This window comes from Neoarius graeffei, chromosome 20, assembly GCF_027579695.1.
Source record: "Neoarius graeffei isolate fNeoGra1 chromosome 20, fNeoGra1.pri, whole genome shotgun sequence".
NCBI classification, from domain to species: domain Eukaryota; kingdom Metazoa; phylum Chordata; class Actinopteri; order Siluriformes; family Ariidae; genus Neoarius; species Neoarius graeffei.
This window is the reverse complement of record NC_083588.1, coordinates 15576083-15596994: the sequence shown is the minus strand read 5'-3', so window position 1 is coordinate 15596994 and position 20912 is coordinate 15576083. Positions and strand designations below refer to the sequence as shown.

Genomic DNA, 20912 nt, shown 5'->3' with positions numbered 1-20912 from the left:
AGCCCCACTCTGTGGAGGGTACGGCTTAAAGTGGTCCTATGGACAGATACTCCCATCTCCGCTGTGGATCTTTGCAGCTCCTTCAGTGGTCTCTTTGGTGTCTTTGTTGCATCTCTGATTAATGCCCTCCTTGCCTGGTGTGTGAGTTTTGGTGGGCGGCCTTCTCTTGTAAGATGAAAAATATCCCCACAGCATGATGCTGCCACCACCATGCTTCATTGTAAGGATGGTGTTCTCAGGGTGTTGGGTTTGTGCCACACATGGCATTTCCCATGATGGCCAAAAAGTTACATTTTTGTCTCATTTGACCAGAGAATCGTCTTCCATGTGTTTTAAGAGTCTGCCACATGCTGTTGGGCAAACTCCAAATGTGATTTTTTTTATTTTTTTAAACAATGACTTTTTTTTCTGGCCACTCTTCCATAAAGCCCCACTCTGTAGAGTGTACGTCTTAAAGTGGTCCTATGGACAGATACTCCCATCTCCGCTGTGGATCTTTGTAGCTCCTTCGGTGTAATCTTTTGTGTCTTTGTTGCATCTCTGATTAATGCCCTCCTTGCCCGGTGTGTGAGTTTTGGTGGGCGGCCTTCTCTTGTCAGGTTTGTAGTGGTGCCATATTCTTTCCATTTTGCTATCATGGATTTAATGGTGCTCCGTGGGATATTCAAAGTTTGGGATTTTTTTTTTTTTTTATAACCCAACCCTGACCTATACTTTTCCACAACTTTGTCTCTGACCTGTTTGGAGGCTCCTTGGTTTTCATGTTGCTTGCTTAGTCGTGTTGCAGAGTCAGGGTCCTTCCAGAACAGGTTGATTTATACAGACATCATGTGACCGATCATGTGACACTTGGATTGCACACAGATGGATCTTAATCAACTAATTATGCGACGTGTGAAGTGAATTGGTTGGAGCAGCTCTTATTTAGGGGTTTCATACGAAAGGGGGTGAATACCTATATACACTCCAGATTTCTGTTTTTTTCATCATAATTATTGTTTGTGTCACAATAAAACAACAATTTGCACCTTGAAAGTTGTAGGCATGTTGTGTAAATCAAATGGTGCTAACCCTCCAAAAATCCATTTTAATTCCAGCTTGTAATGTGACAAAACAGGACAAACACCAAGGGGGATGAATACTTTTGCAAGATACTGAAGTGTTGGTCACTGCTAGATTGTTCTCTCTTGAGACATCAGTTTCACATTGTTGTTGCTGTTTTCATGGTGGCTGTATACAGCTTTGTCTTTCCCAAGGTGTCCACTGAAGTCTCCAATTACCAATAAGACGTTCCGGTACCTGACTAACTGCCCTTGCTAAGGTTTTATAGTGTTTCCTCGGCTTCTTCGTTTCCTTCCGTGGGTGAACAGTGGGCTATGATGGTGGTTTACCGCTAAAATTTGCAATCAATATCCTCTTGTTGTTTTCAAAAAGTGACACTTCAGTGAATGCAGTGCATTTGTAGTGTTCCGGTCTAACAGGGAGCCAACTCCACTGGATGCTGCATTTCGGTGATTTTGCCAAGCACTTCCCGTAATCAGTGTATATCTCTCGAGTTTTTCAGCCTGACTCTCCTCCTCCTCATCATCATCATCATCATCATGGACACAAATTAAGAAGGTAAGAAATTCTACTCATTAATTTTTGACGAGGCAGACCTGTTAATTGAAAAGCATTTCCGGTGGCTACTTCATGAAGCTGGTTAAGATAATGCCAATAGTGTGCAAAGTGTCAAGGTAAACGTTGGCTACTTTGAAGAACCTAAAATATGAAAGTTTTTTTTTTTAACACGTTTGTTTTTTTGTTTACCACATATGTTCTATATGTTATTTCATAGTTTTGATGTCTTCAGCATTTTTCTACAATGTACAGCCCCAGTTCCAAAAAAGTTGGGACGCTGCGTAAACTGTAAATAAAAAGAGAATGTAATAATTGACATCAAATTCAAAATGAGCTATATTTTTTTCAAAAAAATTCTCACTTTCAACATTTGATATGTTGTATTTATACTACTTTCAATGAAATATAGGGTTTCCATGATTTGCAAGTCATCACATTTTGATTTTATTTATGTTTTACATAGTGTCTCAACGTTTTTTTGGAATTGGGGTTGTAGAAAATAGTCAAAATACAGAAAAATCTATGAATGAGTAGGTCTGTCCAAACTTTTGTCATGTAGACTGTGACGATACGGACGTATTAATCTGTAGTGCACTCAAAGTTGTCATACCTTCATACCATACTGTACATTAGCGTGGGGAGTAGCGTGTCTGACACAGTGTCTACTGGGCCAGTATGTACTGTAGTACACCGGTACGGAGTTTTGGCCAGTGATTCTTCATCAATGATCTGTCACTTTTTAAATGGCTAAAAACGTGGGATTTCTACATATTACCGTAAAGAACTTCTTGGAATGCCTTCTCTTGCATCCTACAATATTTATTCATTAATTGAGATTAATAACGATGCGCTTTACCGATGGTGTCCACGATTAAGTCCAGCTGGCCGTTGTAGACGGTCACGTTCACTCCTGCAGCCAAAAGCTCATCAACAATGTCGATCACAGGTTTCATAAAGTCTCCAGACATGCTGGCAAACACGTCTTCAGCTTGGCCTACACACACACACACACACACACACACACACACACACACACAAGCAAGCTAGGAATCTGTGTGTATGTAAAACAGAACCCTTTCTATTGCATCAATACGCTGATAATGGAGTCATGTTGGCATTCGTTATAATGACAAAAAGTGGTCAAGAACTGAAAAGAACACGTGGTTTGGAACACTACACAAATTAGTGTGTGGAGTGAGCATCATGAATTTGATCAGAAGCTTGATTCGTTTTCTAGAACAGCAGCTCTGACACTATTTCCAGCTGGTATTAACCCTCTGGGGTCTGAGGGGATTTTCTGGCACTCTAATGGTTTTGGCATGCTCTGATTTTGCTGTCAATTTCAACAAATCTAAGCAGTATTTTCAAAGTTATATGACTTTTTTTTTTTTTTTATTCAACTAAAATAATATCTATGTACTATGTATGTCATGATTGTAGTTTAAAAAATAACAGATAAAGATGTTGTAAAAAGCAATTTTGGAACGGTGTTTGAATGTGTGAAAAAACATGACCTTACCCATTGTGATGAACTGTTTTGGTCACTTGAGGTGATTCTGTTCAGTCTTAGGCATGTATCAAGCACAAAAACTTAAACCTGCTCCACTGATTTAGACAATTAACTGGCCATCAAAAAAATTATGTCCTATTGTTTTGGGATAAAGGGTTGGCAGTGGGAGGGGTATTCAATGAGAAGAGTAAAAAATTCCATTCCATTCAACGAGAAGAGTGAAAACCTCTCCCACTGCCAACTCTTCATCCCATCAGGTCAAGTGAGCAAAACAGTTCGTCACAATGGGTAAGGTTGTGTTTTTCACACACTCCAACACAGTTCTAAAACTGTTTTTTACAACAGCTTCATTTATCTGGTATTTGACTTTATTTTGGTATTTGTCTCGATTCAGTGTGTCTTGAAATTAACTCTTGTACTATTTGACACAGTTCAGAGCCACAACCAACTCTGTTACACAATTACTCTGGAATTTTGCTCCCACTCCCAACTCCAGATTTTACTCTCTCGACTCAAAATCGAGCAAAATTAAGTATTTTTGAGGAAAATACTTTTAACTCTGGAAAAATTGCTCAGTCATTTTTCGTGTGTAGGCACTGCAGCGCACATAGAAGAAATACAGTTGTGCTCATAAGTTTACATACCCTGGCAGAATTTTTGCTTTCTTGGCCTTTTTTCAGAGAATATGAATGATAACACAAAAACTTTTTTTCCACTCATGGTTAGTGGCTGGGTGAAGCCATTTATTGACAAACAACTGTGTTTTCCATTTTCAAATCATAATGACAACAAAAGACATCCAAATGACCTTGATCAAAAGTTTACATACCCCAGTTCTTAATACCGTGTATTGCCCCCTCTAACATCAATGACAGCCTGAAGTCTTTTGTGGTAGTTGTGGATGAGGCTCTTTATTTTCTCAGATGGTAAAGCTGCCCATTCTTCTTGGCAAAAAGCCTCCAGTTCCTGTAAATTCCTGGGCTGTCTTGCATGAACTGCGCACTTGAGATCTCCCCAGAGTGGCTCAATGATATTGAGGTCAGGAGACTGAGATGGCCACTCCAGAACCTTCACTTTGTTCTGCTGTAGCCAATGACAGGTCGACTTGGCCTTGTGTTCTGGATCGTTGTCATGTTGGAACGTCCAAGTATGCCCCATGCGCAGCTTCCGGGCTGATGAGTGCAAATTTGCCTCCAGTATTTGCTGATAACATGCTGCATTCATCTTTCCTTCAGCTTTGACCAAGTTTCCTGTGCCTTTGTAGCTCACACATCCCCAAAACATCAGCGATCCACCTCCGTGCTTTACAGTAAGAATGGTGTTCCTTTCATCATAAGCCTTGTTGACACCTCTCCAAATGTAACGTTTATGGTTGTGGCCAAAAAGTTCAATTTTGGTCTCATCACTCCAAATTACCTTGTTCCAGAAGTTTTGAGGCTTGTCTCTGTGCTGTTTGGTGTAAATTTTTGTTGGTCTACCTGACCGTGGTTTGGTTTTAACAGAGCCCCTGATTTTCCATTTGTTAATCACAGTTTGAACACTGCCGACTGGCATTATCAATTCCGTAGATATCTTTTTGTATCCCTTTCCTGTTTTATACAGTTCAACTACCTTTTCCCGTAGATCCGTTGACAATTCTTTTGCTTTCCCCATGACTCAGAATCCAGAAATGTCAGTGGATGAAAGATGCAAGAGTCTGTCTGGATCCCAGAAACTCACTCAGCTTTTATGCACACACACACTGATTACAAGCAAACAGATCACAGGTGAGGATGTTACCTTTAGTAGCCATTCAAACCCATTTGTGTCAACTTCTGTGCATGTTATCATGCCAAAATCACCAGGGTATGTGAACTTTTGATCAGGGTCATTTGGGTAGTTTCTGTTGTCATGATGATTTAAAAAGAGAAAACACAGTCGTTTGACAATAAATGGTTTCACCCAACCACTAAGCATGAGTGGAAAAGATGTTTTTGTGTTATCATTCATATTCTCTGAAAAATGGTCAAAGAATCATAGATTCTGCCAGGGTATGTAAACTTATGAACACAACTGTATTTACACTGACTCGAGTTGATCTTTCGCTGGCTCGAGCTGAAGTTTTAAAATAAATAAATAAAAGCACAGCTTATCAGTGTCACAGTTCTCAAGATTGAATTGAATCGCTGTCCTGAATCATCCGAAGCGCATAAAATCCACATGCCATCTCGCAACAAGTTGTACCTCCAAATAACCTAAACCGTGGCTGACAGATTTTATCCTGTTTACGGTGGGCGTTCCCACCACGGAAGAGAAACCAATCGAAACCGCAAGACTGAGGCCGAATCCCATTTCACCCCTTGGACCAACCCCTTGGCCCTTCCCCTCCATTTTGCGCGTTCACGTGAAGGGGTAGGGGTATCCCAATCGCAGTTAATGCGGAGGGGTAGGGGAAGGGGTAGGGCTTCTGTACCCCTCCAAACGGAGATTTTCCTGGAGCTGACTCCGAACGAAGGGGTTTGAGTGATTTCCCACAATGCCATGCGGATTTCAGCGAGATTTCATGCGGATTTCAGAAAGATGGCGGTTCCCGCGGTGAAAGATTGTCATAAATGTATTTTCTCCATTATTTACGTGTTTTAAGTTGTTATAACCGTTCTATTACTACGTCAATAGTGTTAACTAGCCTATTAACATTAATGTACTATAACATTAACGTTGTGTGATTGGTTGATGCAATGAAAATTGTGAACAAAGTTGTTATTTAGCAGTTAGCTCAAGTAATTACAAACAACAGAGGATCTGCTTTTCTGTTGTGTCGTTACGTTAACCAGCTTCCCATCCCTGTGTACTTGAACTAGGGAATCCAGAGGAAACACGCCGCTTGATTTGCTTTCGAGCTGAGAATGAGCAGCGATTTCTGAAATCCAAAGCTGCTGCTAAAAAGCTTTGGGAGTGAGTATTGTTTTCGGTTGCTTGACTGCGTACGTTTTGTTCTGTTATTCTCGCTTTTATTGTTTACATGAGTGTTCTGACACCTCATTCTGTCGGATGTGGTGCACGAAGCGCCAAAGATATCTCATTCAGTGGTGTTAGTTAACAAATCACACCCTGCCAGCAGAGATTTCTGGTTCTGCCTCTGGCTCTGACTGTAGCGGCTGGTCGCAGCCAATGACGCATTTGGTCGCGTTTTGCTAACGTAAACGCTGACGGAGGTACGCGATGACGTATGCGATCGTTGAAGGGCTATCCCAGTACGTAGGGGTTGAATTTCAAGCCCTATCTCTTGTAGCTCAGTTTCAAGGGGAAGGGCCAAGGGGAAGGGGGAGGGGGAGGGGTAGAAATTAGAATTGGGATTGGGCCTGAAAGTGATTATCATGCCGTTACCATGTGAATAGTCTTTTATGAATGTGCAAGTGGGCGCTCAGCGCTCTGACTCCGGTGTGACTCAGTAAGATGACAAGTTTTATGTTTCATCTAATTTAGGTAATTTAAAAAATATATTTGGCAGTGGGCACAAGCATAAAGTATGACGTTTCTGTCAATATGCTTATCATGCTTGGATGATAAAAGCTCACGAATATTATTTATCGAAATACATGACCTAAACCTGCCGAGTTTCGCCAGCAAAACTCTCGACCCCAGAGGGTTAACATAAACGTGTGGTTTAAATATGTCATCATTTCTATGGTAACAACTAACGCGTGGACATGTCACATGGATATGATTATTTATTCACCAACAAATCTTTACCTCCCCATGTGACATTTTTGGGAATGATGCCAAGCTTCTCCCTGATTGGTCCATTCATCAGCTCATCAAGTGTCTGGCCATGCAGAGGTTGAACGTGTCGACGTTTTAAAGTGGCTGTGACACAGAAAATAAAGTAATAAAAACATTTAATTGTATATCAATACATTTGATCCCTGTTATTATGAAATTACCACTATACTATTCCATTACGTTCACCATGTTTGGTTAATGGCCAGGGGGAAAAAAAAAAAAGTTTCTGATTGGTTGATAGAAGTGTATCTTACAGAGGTAGCCTTTGTTTTCTGTGCTGGATTTGAGCATGTCACTGTTCTGTGTTAGGATGTTGTAGAAATTCACTCCATTGGTGTTCTGAAACAAAAATTTGAACACCGATTCATATAGAGTCTAAGATATATAAGAATGCCTGAATGTCTTTTTTTTCTGTTTTGTTGACCGAGATCAGACTGGAAAAGTAAAAAGGTGGAGGCATCCTTAAGAAGGCGTGTCTTTGAGCCATGTGACTTTTCCTCACAGAAATCCGACGAGGTTTGGTCATGTTGAACAGTTGTGAAAGTGCATGTGAATACATCATGTAAATGACTTTTCCCATCAAAAACAAACTTCCGTTTCTACATATGAGGTCAGACACACATTCTGTCGCGATGTAATACAGATGAAATTGTCACACAGTACAGCCTGAGTAAAACAGTGCAGAACAAAACAGTAACGTGTGTGTGTGTGTGTGTTAGGCTTGGCACGGTTATGGGAAAAAAAACGAACCGTACGATACGCCTGTTGCGGTGCAATATGCGTATAAACCGCGGTACCCCTATTTAAGACGTTCGCCAAAAAAAAAAAACGCCGAATGCCCGTATGAAACCACGTGGTTCTCTTTCGCGCGAACAGGGGTGATAGCGTTCCGGCGCCGCGCCGGATTTCCGGCGTACCGCGGCGCCGGAAAAAAAAAAATCTAGTTCGCCCATTATCCTGTGTCATTCTGAGATGCGCAGATAGACAGTAAAGGGAATTCGGAATTCCCTTTACTGTCTATCTGCGCATCTCAGAATGACACAGGATAATGGGCGAACTAGATTTTTTTTTTTCCGGCGCCGCGGTACGCCGGAAATCCGGTGCGGCGCCGGAACGCTATCACCCCTGCGCGAAAGAATTGAAGTGACAGCGGAGTGTGGATGGCAAGTGCAAAAATGGCAAGTGGGAGTGGAGAAGGCAGGTCGTCGTACATAGAGGATGCCCCCGCGGCATTTAAATCAGGTGTGGGGGAACATTTTGGTTTTCCCATTACATGCGATGACGCCGGCAAAAAATCAATTGACAAAAACGTCACAATATGCAAGCTTTGTAAAGTACGAATGCCGTACACTCGTGGGAATACTTCAAATATGTCTGCACATCTAAGTTTTAACACACACATCTGTTCAAAAGTAAGCTTTAAGAACTCATTTTTATTTCTTCCAATTATGAAAACTCTGTATGTGACAAAAGACACCTGGTTCCTCTAGATGCCACAACATGGCAGCAAACACTCCTGACACTTTGTATAAATACTGTAGTAAATAAAAAAGCTGTTGAAATCATCCATGTCTTCCCTCTTGCTGTTTCAAAATACTACCTGGCTTTTCATCAGAGATTGTTCATAAAATGTGCTTATGTCAACTCAAACTCAGTTTGTGCATGATTATTTCATTGTAACTATAATTTTAACCTCTCTTAAATGCTGTATCCTAAACTATGTTTACTTAAGGTAAATAGTAGGCTATATGCCCAAATACAGAGTACTTAAGATTAAAAAAAAAAAAAAACCCGCAATACGTACCGAACCGCAGACCTCAAACCGCAATACGTACCGAACCGCGACTTTTGTGAACCGTGCCACCCCTAGTGTGTGTGTGTGTGTGTGTGTATGTATTTTCGTATGGTTTATTATATTTTGTCTTGACATCTCTGACCTGTTCCACGACGTTCTCGGCGACGCCCCACAGCTGGGTCGCAGTGTCATACTGTTCCTGCTCAATAGCCTTCTGAACTTCTTCAGCCGCTCGCATCACCTTACTCAGCCCAAAATCGTCCAGCAGGGACTGCACACACACACATACATATATTTATATACCTGGTGTTTCAGTGTACAATGTAAGATATGTAACATGACCGGGCATGCTGTTAAAAGAAAATAATCAACGCCCAGGTGTTGTGAAGGAGCCTGATGCAAAGAAGAGCTACATTATTTTCCTATAAATGCACATACCCAAGTGTTTTTTTTTTTTCCCTCTTAAACCATAGAAATGCTAATAATATTTTCTTTTTTAAAGAACCTACTATACATTTTTTTTTCCCGTTTAGATTTATTCTATCTAATGTTGTATCGTTGACATTATAGCAGCTATAAATGGTCATTCCCTCACCATCCTCTCTTATTTCTCTCTTGAAGAAACTGCACGACTGTCCTGAAGACTTGGCTTTACCTCTAATTGTTACAAAGCACTGACACTGGAGACTCCGACAGTGTTGGAAATCTTTTGGCTGACGGTGTATTTTAAAAGTGTTGTGATGATGTGCTACTTACAGTGCTATACAAATAGCGTCCCCATGTCAGAACGGAGTCTGGGGTAAAAAGAAAAAGATAATATATTACACATGATGAGCAGTTTATAATAGAATGTAGGAAGATCTCAAAGTGTGAGATTAGTGCAGTTACTGGCGTTGTTGTGTTTAATAAATGATCAAGAACAACTTTGTAAATGACACCACAGAAAGGAGAGGAAACAATACTAAAACAAGCTTTTTGCATGTCCACACAGATTGATGGCAATGAGACCAGTTTAAAAAAAAATACATAATTTTAGGCAACAGTGTTGCATTCGAGTCACTCAACCTCGGGTCTGAGTCCAGGCTTGAGTCCCCAGTGTTCAAATCCAAATCATTAAAAAAATTTTTGAGCCAAGAACAAGACTCCAGCCGCACCATTTGACGGTGGCTGTTTTAGCACCATTAACATTAGTTTGTTCCTGAACAGGTAAATGTGCATTTTCTTTATCAGGGACCGCGAAGTATTCTGTCAGAGATGGTTAGGAGACGGATGTAAGTGCAGAAGGTGTGTTTATTAATACAAGTGAAGACAGGTAAACAATCCAGAACGCCAGGCAAAATTGTAAAACGGTGAAACGGGTGATAGGTCGAGCAAGGCACAAACAGGCTATCGTAGACTCTGCAGAATCAAAGACGAGAAACGGGAAATCAGGGATCAGGAAATCAAACAAGGAAATAAGGCTCGGTTACGTGTCAGCAACGCAACTCAATACTTCGCAAAGTAAGTGTTTTCACAGTTTTTATATAGGCGCCTTGATTACGTCTTAATCCTGTGCAGGTGCCAAAGTGCACAGGTGTGACACTCTTGCATGAAATTAGTGTAAAAATTAATGTAGATATAAATATCTTAGGTCATAATAATTTGGCATGTTACAACCCCGATTCCAAAAAAGTTGGGCCAAAGTACAAATTGTAAATAAATACGGAATGCAATGATGTGGAAGTTTCAATATTCCATATTTTATTCAGAATAGAACATAGATGACATATCAAATGTTTAAACTGAGAAAATGTATCATTTCAAGAGAAAAATTAGGTGATTTTAAATTTCATGACAACAACACATCTCAAAAAAGTTGGGACAAGGCCATGTTTACCACTGTGAGACATCCCCTTTTCTCTTTACAACAGTCTGTAAACGTCTGGGGACTGAGGAGACAAGTTGCTCAAGTTTAGGGATAGGAATGTTAACCCATTCTTGTCTAATGTAGGATTCTAGTTGCTCAACTGTCTTAGGTCTTTTTTGTCGTATCTTCCGTTTTATGATGCGCCAAATGTTTTCTATGGGTGAAAGATCTGGACTGCAGGCTGGCCAGTTCAGTACCCGGACCCTTCTTCTACGCAGCCATGATGCTGTAATTGATGCAGTATGTAGTTTGGCATTGTCATGTTGGAAAATGCAAGGTCTTCCCTGAAAGAGACGTCGTCTGGACGGGAGCATATGTTGCTCTAGAACCTGGATATACCTTTCAGCATTGATGGTGTCTTTCCAGATGTGTAAGCTGCCCATGCCACAGGCACTAATGCAACCCCATACCATCAGAGATGCAGGCTTCTGAACTGGGCGCTGATAACAACTTGGGTCGTCCTTCTCCTCTTTAGTCCGAATGGCACGGCGTCCCTGATTTCCATAAAGAACTTCAAATTTTGATTCGTCTGACCACAGAACAGTTTTCCACTTTGCCACAGTCCATTTTAAATGAGCCTTGGCCCAGAGAAGACGTCTGCACTTCTGGATCGTGTTTAGATACGGCTTCTTCTTTGAACTATAGAGTTTTAGCTGGCAACGGCAGATGGCACAGTGAATTGTGTTCACAGATAATGTTCTCTGGAAATATTCCTGAGCCCATTTTGTGATTTCCAATACAGAAGCATGCCTGTATGTGATGCAGTGCCGTCTAAGGGCCCGAAGATCACGGGCACCCAGTATGGTTTTCCGGCCTTGACCCTTACGCACAGAGATTCTTCCAGATTCTCTGAATCTTTTGATGATGATATGCACTGTAGATGATATGTTCAAACTCTTTGCAATTTTACACTGTCGAACTCCTTTCTGATATTGCTCCACTATTTGTCGGCGCAGAATTAGGGGGATTGGTGATCCTCTTCCCATCTTTACTTCTGAGAGCCGCTGCCACTCCAAGATGCTCTTTTTATACCCAGTCATGTTAATGACCTATTGCCAATTGACCTAATGAGTTGCAATTTGGTCCTCCAGCTGTTCCTTTGTGTTGCTGTCATGAAATTTCAAATGAGCCAATATTTGGCATGAAATTTCAAAATGTCTCACTTTCGACATTTGATATGTTGTCTATGTTCTATTGTGAATACAATATCAGTTTTTGAGATTTGTAAATTATTGCATTCCGTTTTTATTTACAATTTGTACTTTGTCCCAACTTTTTTGGAATCGGGGTTGTACAAAAAAAATAAAGAAGAAATCCGAGTCCTCGTCTCCAATTTACAAGTCCGAATGCAGTTAATGCACGAGTCCGAGTCATCAGCGCTCAAGTCCAAGTTGAGTCAGAAGTCCTTAAAATTAGGGCACAAGTCGGATTCTAGTACTACAAAGCCTGTTAGGCAAAATAAAATGGTGCATTTCTATTAATAAAGTACGAATCAATATAAGCATTTCCACAGAATGTTTTTGGCACCGGATGTGCGACATGTGCAAAATATCAAAAGTGAAACCAACTTTGATAATCTTGATAATATCAAATCATAAATTACAAGAAACATTTAACTCGTTGTCTACAAGCAGGCTTTCATACGCTTAATGCTTGCTTCTCTGGTGGTATTAATTTGTGGACACAATCACCATTCATGGCTTTCTGGTTTTGTAAATTTCACTTCTGGGGCTAAATTCATCTGTCTGCACTGTGTACTTTTTTTTTTTTTGAAGGTAGGAACACCCCAAACTGGATATTCATTATGTCAAATGAGCAAAATGAACAATATGCGCTACTTTGCTCATATTGAAGAAGTGATCCTCCAGTAATGACTGATTAGTAAATGGGTCCGTCTCAGAAACTGGTCTCTCATTTGGCACATTATGGTCAAAAAATAAATTTTCTAATTTAACTTTTTTTTTTTGCATTTACCGAACACTCACTGTTTCTTTTGTCATGTTTTAATAAGAATAAAGATAGTATCTTACTTTATCTGGCCTCCACTGTGGAAATTTTTTTTATTACAATTCAAATGCTTTTGTAAAATTGATTTACGTATAAAATAACTCCATCATGAAGAATTAAAGCCCCTCCTTCACAGATGAGTGAAAATATTGAATAAATTTCCTCTTTTTGATTGCTTGGGTTAAAAATGCCAAGTTATGATGACTGAATTGATTATTCACTTAAATATGAATAATATGATACATTTTGGGGATTTGATATGGCGAAATAGGACACAATGGAAAAATCAAGAACACACCGGAAAGATGAGAATAACAGCGCTGGTAAAAGAACAGCCACTGTACCGGCTGAAGGTCGCGCGGGTCTCTGCTGCGGCGCGCGAGCAACGGGACATCACTACCGCACTGGGCGGAGCGCGAGGCAGGGGCAGGGCAAAATGACTGGCCATAGATTCTATCAAAAATTAGATCTAAATTGACCATGGTTGCAAAATATTGGCCAAAAATACGCAAACACTACGAAATATGAAAGTAAGATGAAAAAGAAACATTCTATTGCCTTATACTGCAAGACTAAAACAAAATAAAACTGTCAAAACTCACCTTTTCGGCGACAACGTCTGAACAGATCACTCGCGTAACAGAAAGACCGCAAATGGAAGCGCGATCAACTTCTAACTGTTGGAGTGGAAAATTCCATTCTACACATGCAAATTGTTAACGTGTCCTTCCCCGCACACAAATAACACGCTACGGTAAAAAAAATAGACCACAACTCATTTTATAGCTCAGAAATTCATACAAGACCAGCTACCATTGTAACATATCCTGTAAGTAACATATTCTATACCTAACTTTCAGCTTTCATTTTAAAAAACAAAATCACAGATTTATAACTAAATTTGTATATGGCGTAGTGATTTTAAGTTGCTACTTTTGGTGAGGTAGTGACCTTGACCCTGAGGCTTTCCGTTTAGATCAAAACCCACGATCGTATTGGTTTTGGGTGTGCGGAAAATGGAGTTACAACGGTGATCAAATATTTTGCATGATGTTTTATTACGGTTATGATTATTCTCTGAGCGCACCAATCCTTAGGTGTATAAAGTTACAACTTAAAATACAATTAGTGATAACTGTAGACTTTTCAGTGGACTACAACCTTTTTAAGGGAATGCGATGTAGTCGACCATTTATCATGTCCCGGATCAAGCCGCCATTTTTCCACAAATTGGCAGAATTTTTGCCAAATTCTGAATAGAGTATTCACATCAAAGATTTAGTTTTATCTGTATTATTTCTTTCATCATTTTATTTCAAATTAAAACCAACATCACCATTCAAAACCGTATAGTTTATTGACTGTGAGTATATTTAATGGGGTACCCCCACAGTACCCAGTTTCTGAGACACCCATAAGTCTAATGCGCTCCACTTGTGACATAGAAAGAGGAGCTGAATCTGAACGGTTTGTAACATGTTTTCTAAAATTGGTAGCGCAAAAGAAACTGACTGCCTTGCTTTATTTCAGTTTGGAGGCACTCCAGATACCCAAAAGTATGTGCCCAAGCACTGAAAAAGTATCCTATCGTCATATGTCCCCTTTAAAACAAATAAAATGTCAGCATGTGTACTTATTAATGGTAGGAGACGTTCCTTAAAATGATTTACGCTGTAAAAACTGTTTAAAACAACAAAACAAAAAACACCTATGTATATACAGTACTGTACGTTTTTGCAAAACACAGACCGAGAGGAGAAATCCATGAGTCTCCGAGTGCCACGCCTGCAAAGTTACACTTGATGGAACCTTTCTGAATGGCCTGGGGAGACAGACAGAAAGAAACAATGATGTTCTAATGCCTCTGAGCACACATTAACACACGCACACTTAGTTTTACAGGACGTAGACGAACCATATGAATTCGAACACTTGAAAGCATCAGATCAGTGCATGACTCAATATCAAAAACGTATGCAATGCATGTGAACAGCAAGAAATATGTCTGTGAAGATTCTCAGTCATCCAGGTCATAGTAACTGTGGGTGGTAAAAGAGAGCAACTGGACTTGCTTGAAGATTCTTGAAGACGTTTCACCTCTCATCCGAAAGGCTTCTTCAGTTCTGTCTGACTACTGTAGTAGGGAGTATCAGGTATTTATCCTCTCATGGATGAAAAGCTCATCTAAGGTGTCGTTGAGTCATCCTGTTGGTGTGGGTCACTGGGGGCTGGATGTGAACGGCCTCAAGAGTCGTTAGGGTGATCAGTGGATTGCCCGTTAAGGTGATCAATGGAATGCTGATTCTCTCTGTCCTCTTGTGAGTCACTGAAAACAGCTGGGTTTTGGTGTGCATTCAGTTGTCTGGGAAGTGTGCCAAGGACTGCATTGTAGGTGGCTGATAAATGATGTCTGAGGCTACGTTTACATTAGACCGTATCTGTCTCGTTTTCTTCGCGGATGCACTGTCCGTTTACATTAAAACGCCTGGAAACGCCGGGAAACGGGAATCCGCCAGCGTCCACGTATTCAATCCAGATCGTGTCAGCTCCGGTGCTGTGTAAACATTCAGAATACGCGGATACGCTGTGCTGAGCTCTAGCTGGCGTCTCATTGGACAACGTCACTGTGACATCCACCTTCCTGATTCGCTGGCGTTGGTCATGTGACGCGACTGCTGAAAAACAGCGCGGACTTCCGCCTTGTATCACCTTTCATTAAAGAGTATAAAAGTCTGAAAATACTGCAAATACTGATGCAAATACTGCCCATTGTGTAGTTATGATTGTCTTTAGGCTTGCCATCCTTCCACTTGCAAGTGGTAAGTGATATGCGCTGGGATCTCACACACAGCAGCTCAGTCCCGAATCACAGCTTGTTCACTTCACTCGCGCGCTCTGTGAGCTGCGCAAGGCCGGAGTGCGCACCCTCCAGAGGGCACTCGCTGTTCAGGGCGGAGTGATTTGGAGCGCAGGATGCCTGCAGAGCCGAGCGTATCCGTGTATTGGTGTTGTTGTGTGCACGCAAATCGTGTATTGGTGTTGCTGTGTGCACACTAATCGTTTTAAAAACGTTAATCTGATGATCCGCTGATACGGTCTAATGTAAACATGGGCTTAGACCCCCACCTCTGTTCAGTGATGGCCGTTCCAGGTTGACAAAAATGGCTTCTTTAACTCCTCGCTCATACCAACGATCCTCTCTGGCTAAAATGCGTACGTTGCAATCCTGAAATGAGTGTCCTTTGTTGTTAAGATGAAGGTAGACAGCAGAGTCCTGGCCTGAGGAACTGGCTCGCCTGTGCTGAGCCATACGCCTGTGGAGCGGTTGTTTAGTTTCTCCTATAGATAGTTTTCACTGACGTCACGGCATTCCGGGGAACGCCCCCCAGCCGCCATCTTGGAGGGCAAACAAAACGGACCATCGCCATTACCGGCTACGTTATCTCGGGCGAATTTATGAAGTTATACAGTCAGTGTTCTAAAATAAAGATCAATGTCGGCAAAATCAAGCAAACAGAAGTATATAGATACACATCTCACGGTATGCAGCCAAACTGGCCTTGATTGGGGGAATTGACCCCTACGAAGTGGACAAAGATGCATTTTCAAGTGACTATGCAGGGCTGCCGAAGCCTGAAACTGCCAAAGCCTGCTCCAAAGCCTGAAACTGACTTCATCAAACTTTAAAGGCTGTCTGATGTATACAACTTTTATATATTCACAGCGCGCCTTTTGGCGGATGCCGCCTGAATCGTGCAGATCCGATTTTTTTTTTTAGGGGGGGCGTTGGAGTGTCTGATTATAATTTCAAAGTAAATTCTGTATTAAAATTACTAAATAAGCAAATCCGTTACAGTCCATGAAACAGGAAGTATAAGGATGAGGAAAAAAACAGTTTAAATCGGGAAGCTGCGCACATTTGCGCAGTCCTGCACACCACTCAGGACTACAGAATAGACCTAAAATGTTTTTCAAAAATGACCCTTGCATGAGTGAAGTGACAAGTTTCAAATAGAAACGTGACAAACGAGCGATATTAAGTGTACATTACAATGTAAACGTACACTCAGCGGTTCCAGTTAGGCATTCTCCAGAGATTGTTCACATGATGTTTTGGTTTCCAAAAACAAACTTAAACACAATTGATTGTTTATTTAAACAATCTTTGCTGTGTTTGGAAGGCTGATAATCCTTGCGGTTGATTCTCGCAAGCCATAGATTTCTCCTTTGTATGCTGAGTTTCTTTGTTTGCTCGCCTTCGTGCTCCCGTACAGTGGGAATTCCATAAAAGCTCCGCTTGACTTCATCATCTGACCTATTACGACAGCCGTGAATACAACAAGTTTGCACCATTGCTAGCTTTAAATAAATGTAAATAATAGATAAATGAATGTAACTCGCGCGCTACAATGTGTGCTCAGTGACCCGTACGGTAAGCTTGCCCTCCAAGATGGCCGCCACCAGGGAATCCCCGACTCTGTGACGTCACGTGAAAACTATCTATATACGAGTCCGTGCATTCCTCACTGCACTGAATAGCATACACTACGTTGTCCTGTTTGTGTCTGGGTATTCTGTCCTTAGGGTGGACCAGTTTCTGCTGCAGGGTGTTACTGGGTCTGAAATGTACCGGAATGTTGTGCTTGTAGAAGATCCTCCTGAGTTTCTCAGATACCGTAGACCAGAAATGTAGGGAATGACAATGTTCTTGCGTTTGTTCCTGTTATCCTCCTTGTCCGTTATGTTCCTTTTTCTGCTCTTGAAGAAAGACCAGTTGGGATACCAGCAGTTCTGAAGTGCTTTCTTGATGTGATTCTGCTCCTTCTCTTTTCCCTCTACCGTTGTAGGGATGTTCTGAGCCCTGTGTTGCAAGGTCCTAATGACCCCCAATTTGTGTTCCAGTGGGTGGTGAGAGTTGAAGAGTAGGTACTGGTCTGTGTGTGTGGGTTTCCGGTAGACCTCGATGCTAAGGCCCTGTCCACACGGCAACGGATTCAGGTGAATCTGATACAATTGTTTATCGTTTCGGCCTGGCATCCACACAGCACCGGCGTTTTGGGTGCCCCAAAACAAAATCTTTTGAGAACGGGTTCCAGAGTGGAAAAATCTGGCAACGGCACGGTTGCGAAGTCGTCTGGATGAGTAGAACGGATTTGTTTACGATGACATCACAACCACATGACTGTCAGTGCTTCATGCCGGGTAGAAGTGTAACGAACTCGATGCGAGTTGTCAACAAATCCTATAACTTGGTTCATGAAATGCGCTTACAAAATATTTTCACTGCTTTCCAAAAACAAAAACAATCCCGCCAGCAAAAATAGGGAAAAAAAAGGCGCGATCTCACCTCTTCAAATGTTGATTTAAGTCCGACAATACATTCCTCAAAAAGGGCGTAGAAGAACAAAGTAATCCATCAATGTGTAGCATTCAATTTATTCCGGACCATTAAAGAATTCTGGAGGATATCAGTATGCTGGCGTACCGGCTTCCATCTACCCCCATTCATTCCTCTTTCCGCGTCTTTCGTTTTACGCTACTGATTAATAATCAAAACTTTATGTGGCTAATGCTACAGAAGAAGGGGTTTATGCGCATGCGTCTACTTCTATTGTTCTGGTGTCTCCGATGGGACCGTCTTACAGCGCACGTAGTGGTGTGGCATGTGTATTGCATCGTTTTCAGCAAGCGTTGCGTTGCCATATGTACCTGATATTTTACTGATCCGTTGCCCATGTGGATGCGATTATTTAAAAAAAAAAAATCTCGTTGCCGTTGTCGTGTGGATGTAGCCTAAGGGCCTCTGCATGCTCTTGCGACAAGGCTTTCGCAGATAGCTTTTCGCAGACAGTTGTAATTTATCGTTGAGCGGGGAGTACAACCCCGATTCCAAAAAAGTTGGGACAAAGTACAAATTGTAAATAAAAACGGAATGCAATGATGCGGAAGTTTCAAAATTCCATATTTTATTCAGAATAGAACATAGATGACATATCAAATGTTTAAACTGAGAAAATGTATCATTTAAAGAGAAAAATTAGGTGATTTTAAATTTCATGACAACAATACATCTCAAAAAAGTTGGGACAAGGCCATGTTTACCACTGTCAGACATCCCCTTTTCTCTTTACAACAGTCTGTAAACGTCTGGGGACTGAGGAGACAAGTTGCTCAAGTTTAGGGATAGGAATGTTAACCCATTCTTGTCTAATGTAGGATTCTAGTTGCTCAACTGTCTTAGGTCTTTTTTGTCGTATCTTCCGTTTTATGATGCGCCAAATGTTTTCTATGGGTGAAAGATCTGGACTGCAGGCTGGCACACCAAAGTACCCGGACCCTTCTTCTACGCAGCCATGATGCTGTAATTGATGCAGTATGTGGTTTGGCATTGTCATGTTGGAAAATGCAAGGTCTTCCCTGAAAGAGACGTCGTCTGGACGGGAGCATATGTTGCTCTAGAACCTGGATATACCTTTCAGCATTGATGGTGTCTTTCCAGATGTGTAAGCTGCCCATGCCACACGCACTAATGCAACCCCATACCATCAGAGATGCAGACTTCTGAACTGAGCGCTGATAACAACTTGGGTCGTCCTTCTCCTCTTTAGTCCGAATGACACGGCGTCCCTGATTTCCATAAAGAACTTCACATTTTGATTCGTCTGACCACAGAACAGTTTTCCACTTTGCCACAGTCCATTTTAAATGAGCCTTGGCCCAGAGAAGACGTCTGCACTTCTGGATCATGTTTAGATACGGCTTCTTCTTTGAACTATAGAGTTTTAGCTGGCAACGGCGGATGGCACGGTGAATTGTGTTCACAGATAATGTTCTCTGGAAATATTCCTGAGCCCATTTTGTGATTTCCAATACAGAAGCATGCCTGTATGTGATGCAGTGCCGTCTAAGGGCCCGAAGATCACGGGCACCCAGTATGGTTTTCTGGCCTTGACCCTTACGCACAGAGATTCTTCCAGATTCTCTGAATCTTTTGATGATATTATGCACTGTAGATGATGATATGTTCAAACTCTTTGCAATTTTACACTGTCGAACTCCTTTCTGATATTGCTCCACTATTTGTCGGTGCAGAATTAGGGGGATTGGTGATCCTCTTCCCATCTTTACTTCTGAGAGCCGCTGCCACGCCAAGATGCTCTTTTTATACCCAGTTATGTTAATGACCTATTGCCAATTGACCTAATGATTTGCAATTTGGTCCTCCAGCTGTTCCTTTTTTGTACCTTTAACTTTTCCAGCTTCTTATTGCCCCTGTCCCAACTTTTTTGAGATGTGTTGCTGTCATGAAATTTCAAATGAGCCAATATTCTCATCTCATCTCATTATCTCTAGCCGCTTTATCCTGTTCTACAGGGTCGCAGGCAAGCTGGAGCCTATCCCAGCTGACTACGGGCGAAAGGCGGGGTACACCCTGGACAAGTCGCCAGGTCATCACAGGGCTGACACATAGACACAGACAACCATTCACACTCGCATTCACACCTACGGTCAATTTAGAGTCACCAGTTAACCTAACCTGCATGTCTTTGGACTGTGGGGGAAACCGGAGCACCCGGAGGAAACCCACGCGGACACGGGGAGAACATGCAAACTCCGCACAGAAAGGCCCTCACCGGACACGGGCCTCGAACCCGGACCTTCTTGCTGTGAGGCGACAGCGCTAACCACTACACCACCGTGCCGCCCCTGAGCCAATATTTGGCATGAAATTTCAAAATGTCTCACTTTTGACATTTGATATGTTGTCTATGTTCTATTGTGAATACAATATCAGTTTTTGAGATTTGTAAATTATTGCATTCCGTTTTTATTTACAATTTGTACTTTGTCCCAACTTTTTTGGAATCGGGGTTGTAAAAGGCGTGCGCGATGTTATTCACCGCCACAACGCAATGGGGCGTGAAGTCGCAAAATCGCTAGGAGTAGTTGGTGGGTGTGGTTAGTGGAGTGTTTATCCTCCGGTTACTTATAATGACTAGAACTGGAGTCGTATAGATGTACGTACTTCCTCACTTCCTCGATCAACCGCTCTTCGTGCTGCTCCATCTTCGCTCGTGTTTTTAAAAATGGAGGTCGTGAAAACAAACCAAACCGGGAAAGTAGGGAAGCGGAAGTGCATGTACAGTGGATGTAGAGTGGACCAATAAAAGCCCTCTTGTCTGCGAGGCTTCTGCGGTGGTCACAATTTTTGGGAGGTGCGCGCAGAGCGTCTGCGAAGGGGGGGCTACGCAGACGCCATCTGCGAGGACTGCGTTGTCAGCATAAATTGGCCTTAAGGCTTCTGTCTTCCC

At 41.8% G+C, this 20912-nt stretch overlaps 1 protein-coding gene across 1 annotated transcript in view; it reads right to left on the bottom strand.

Moving 5' to 3' along the window:
- Positions 1-20912, bottom strand: part of scpep1 (serine carboxypeptidase 1) — a 39225-nt gene that overhangs the window by 2804 nt on the left and 15509 nt on the right. Inside the window, exons 6-11 of the mRNA XM_060901315.1 lie at positions 14350-14422; positions 9444-9481; positions 8830-8958; positions 7147-7231; positions 6863-6976; positions 2477-2614 (exon numbers count right to left, since the gene is read on the bottom strand). Of these exons, the coding sequence (XP_060757298.1) occupies positions 2477-2614; positions 6863-6976; positions 7147-7231; positions 8830-8958; positions 9444-9481; positions 14350-14422 (577 nt within the window). The remainder of the gene's footprint in view (positions 1-2476; positions 2615-6862; positions 6977-7146; positions 7232-8829; positions 8959-9443; positions 9482-14349; positions 14423-20912) is intronic.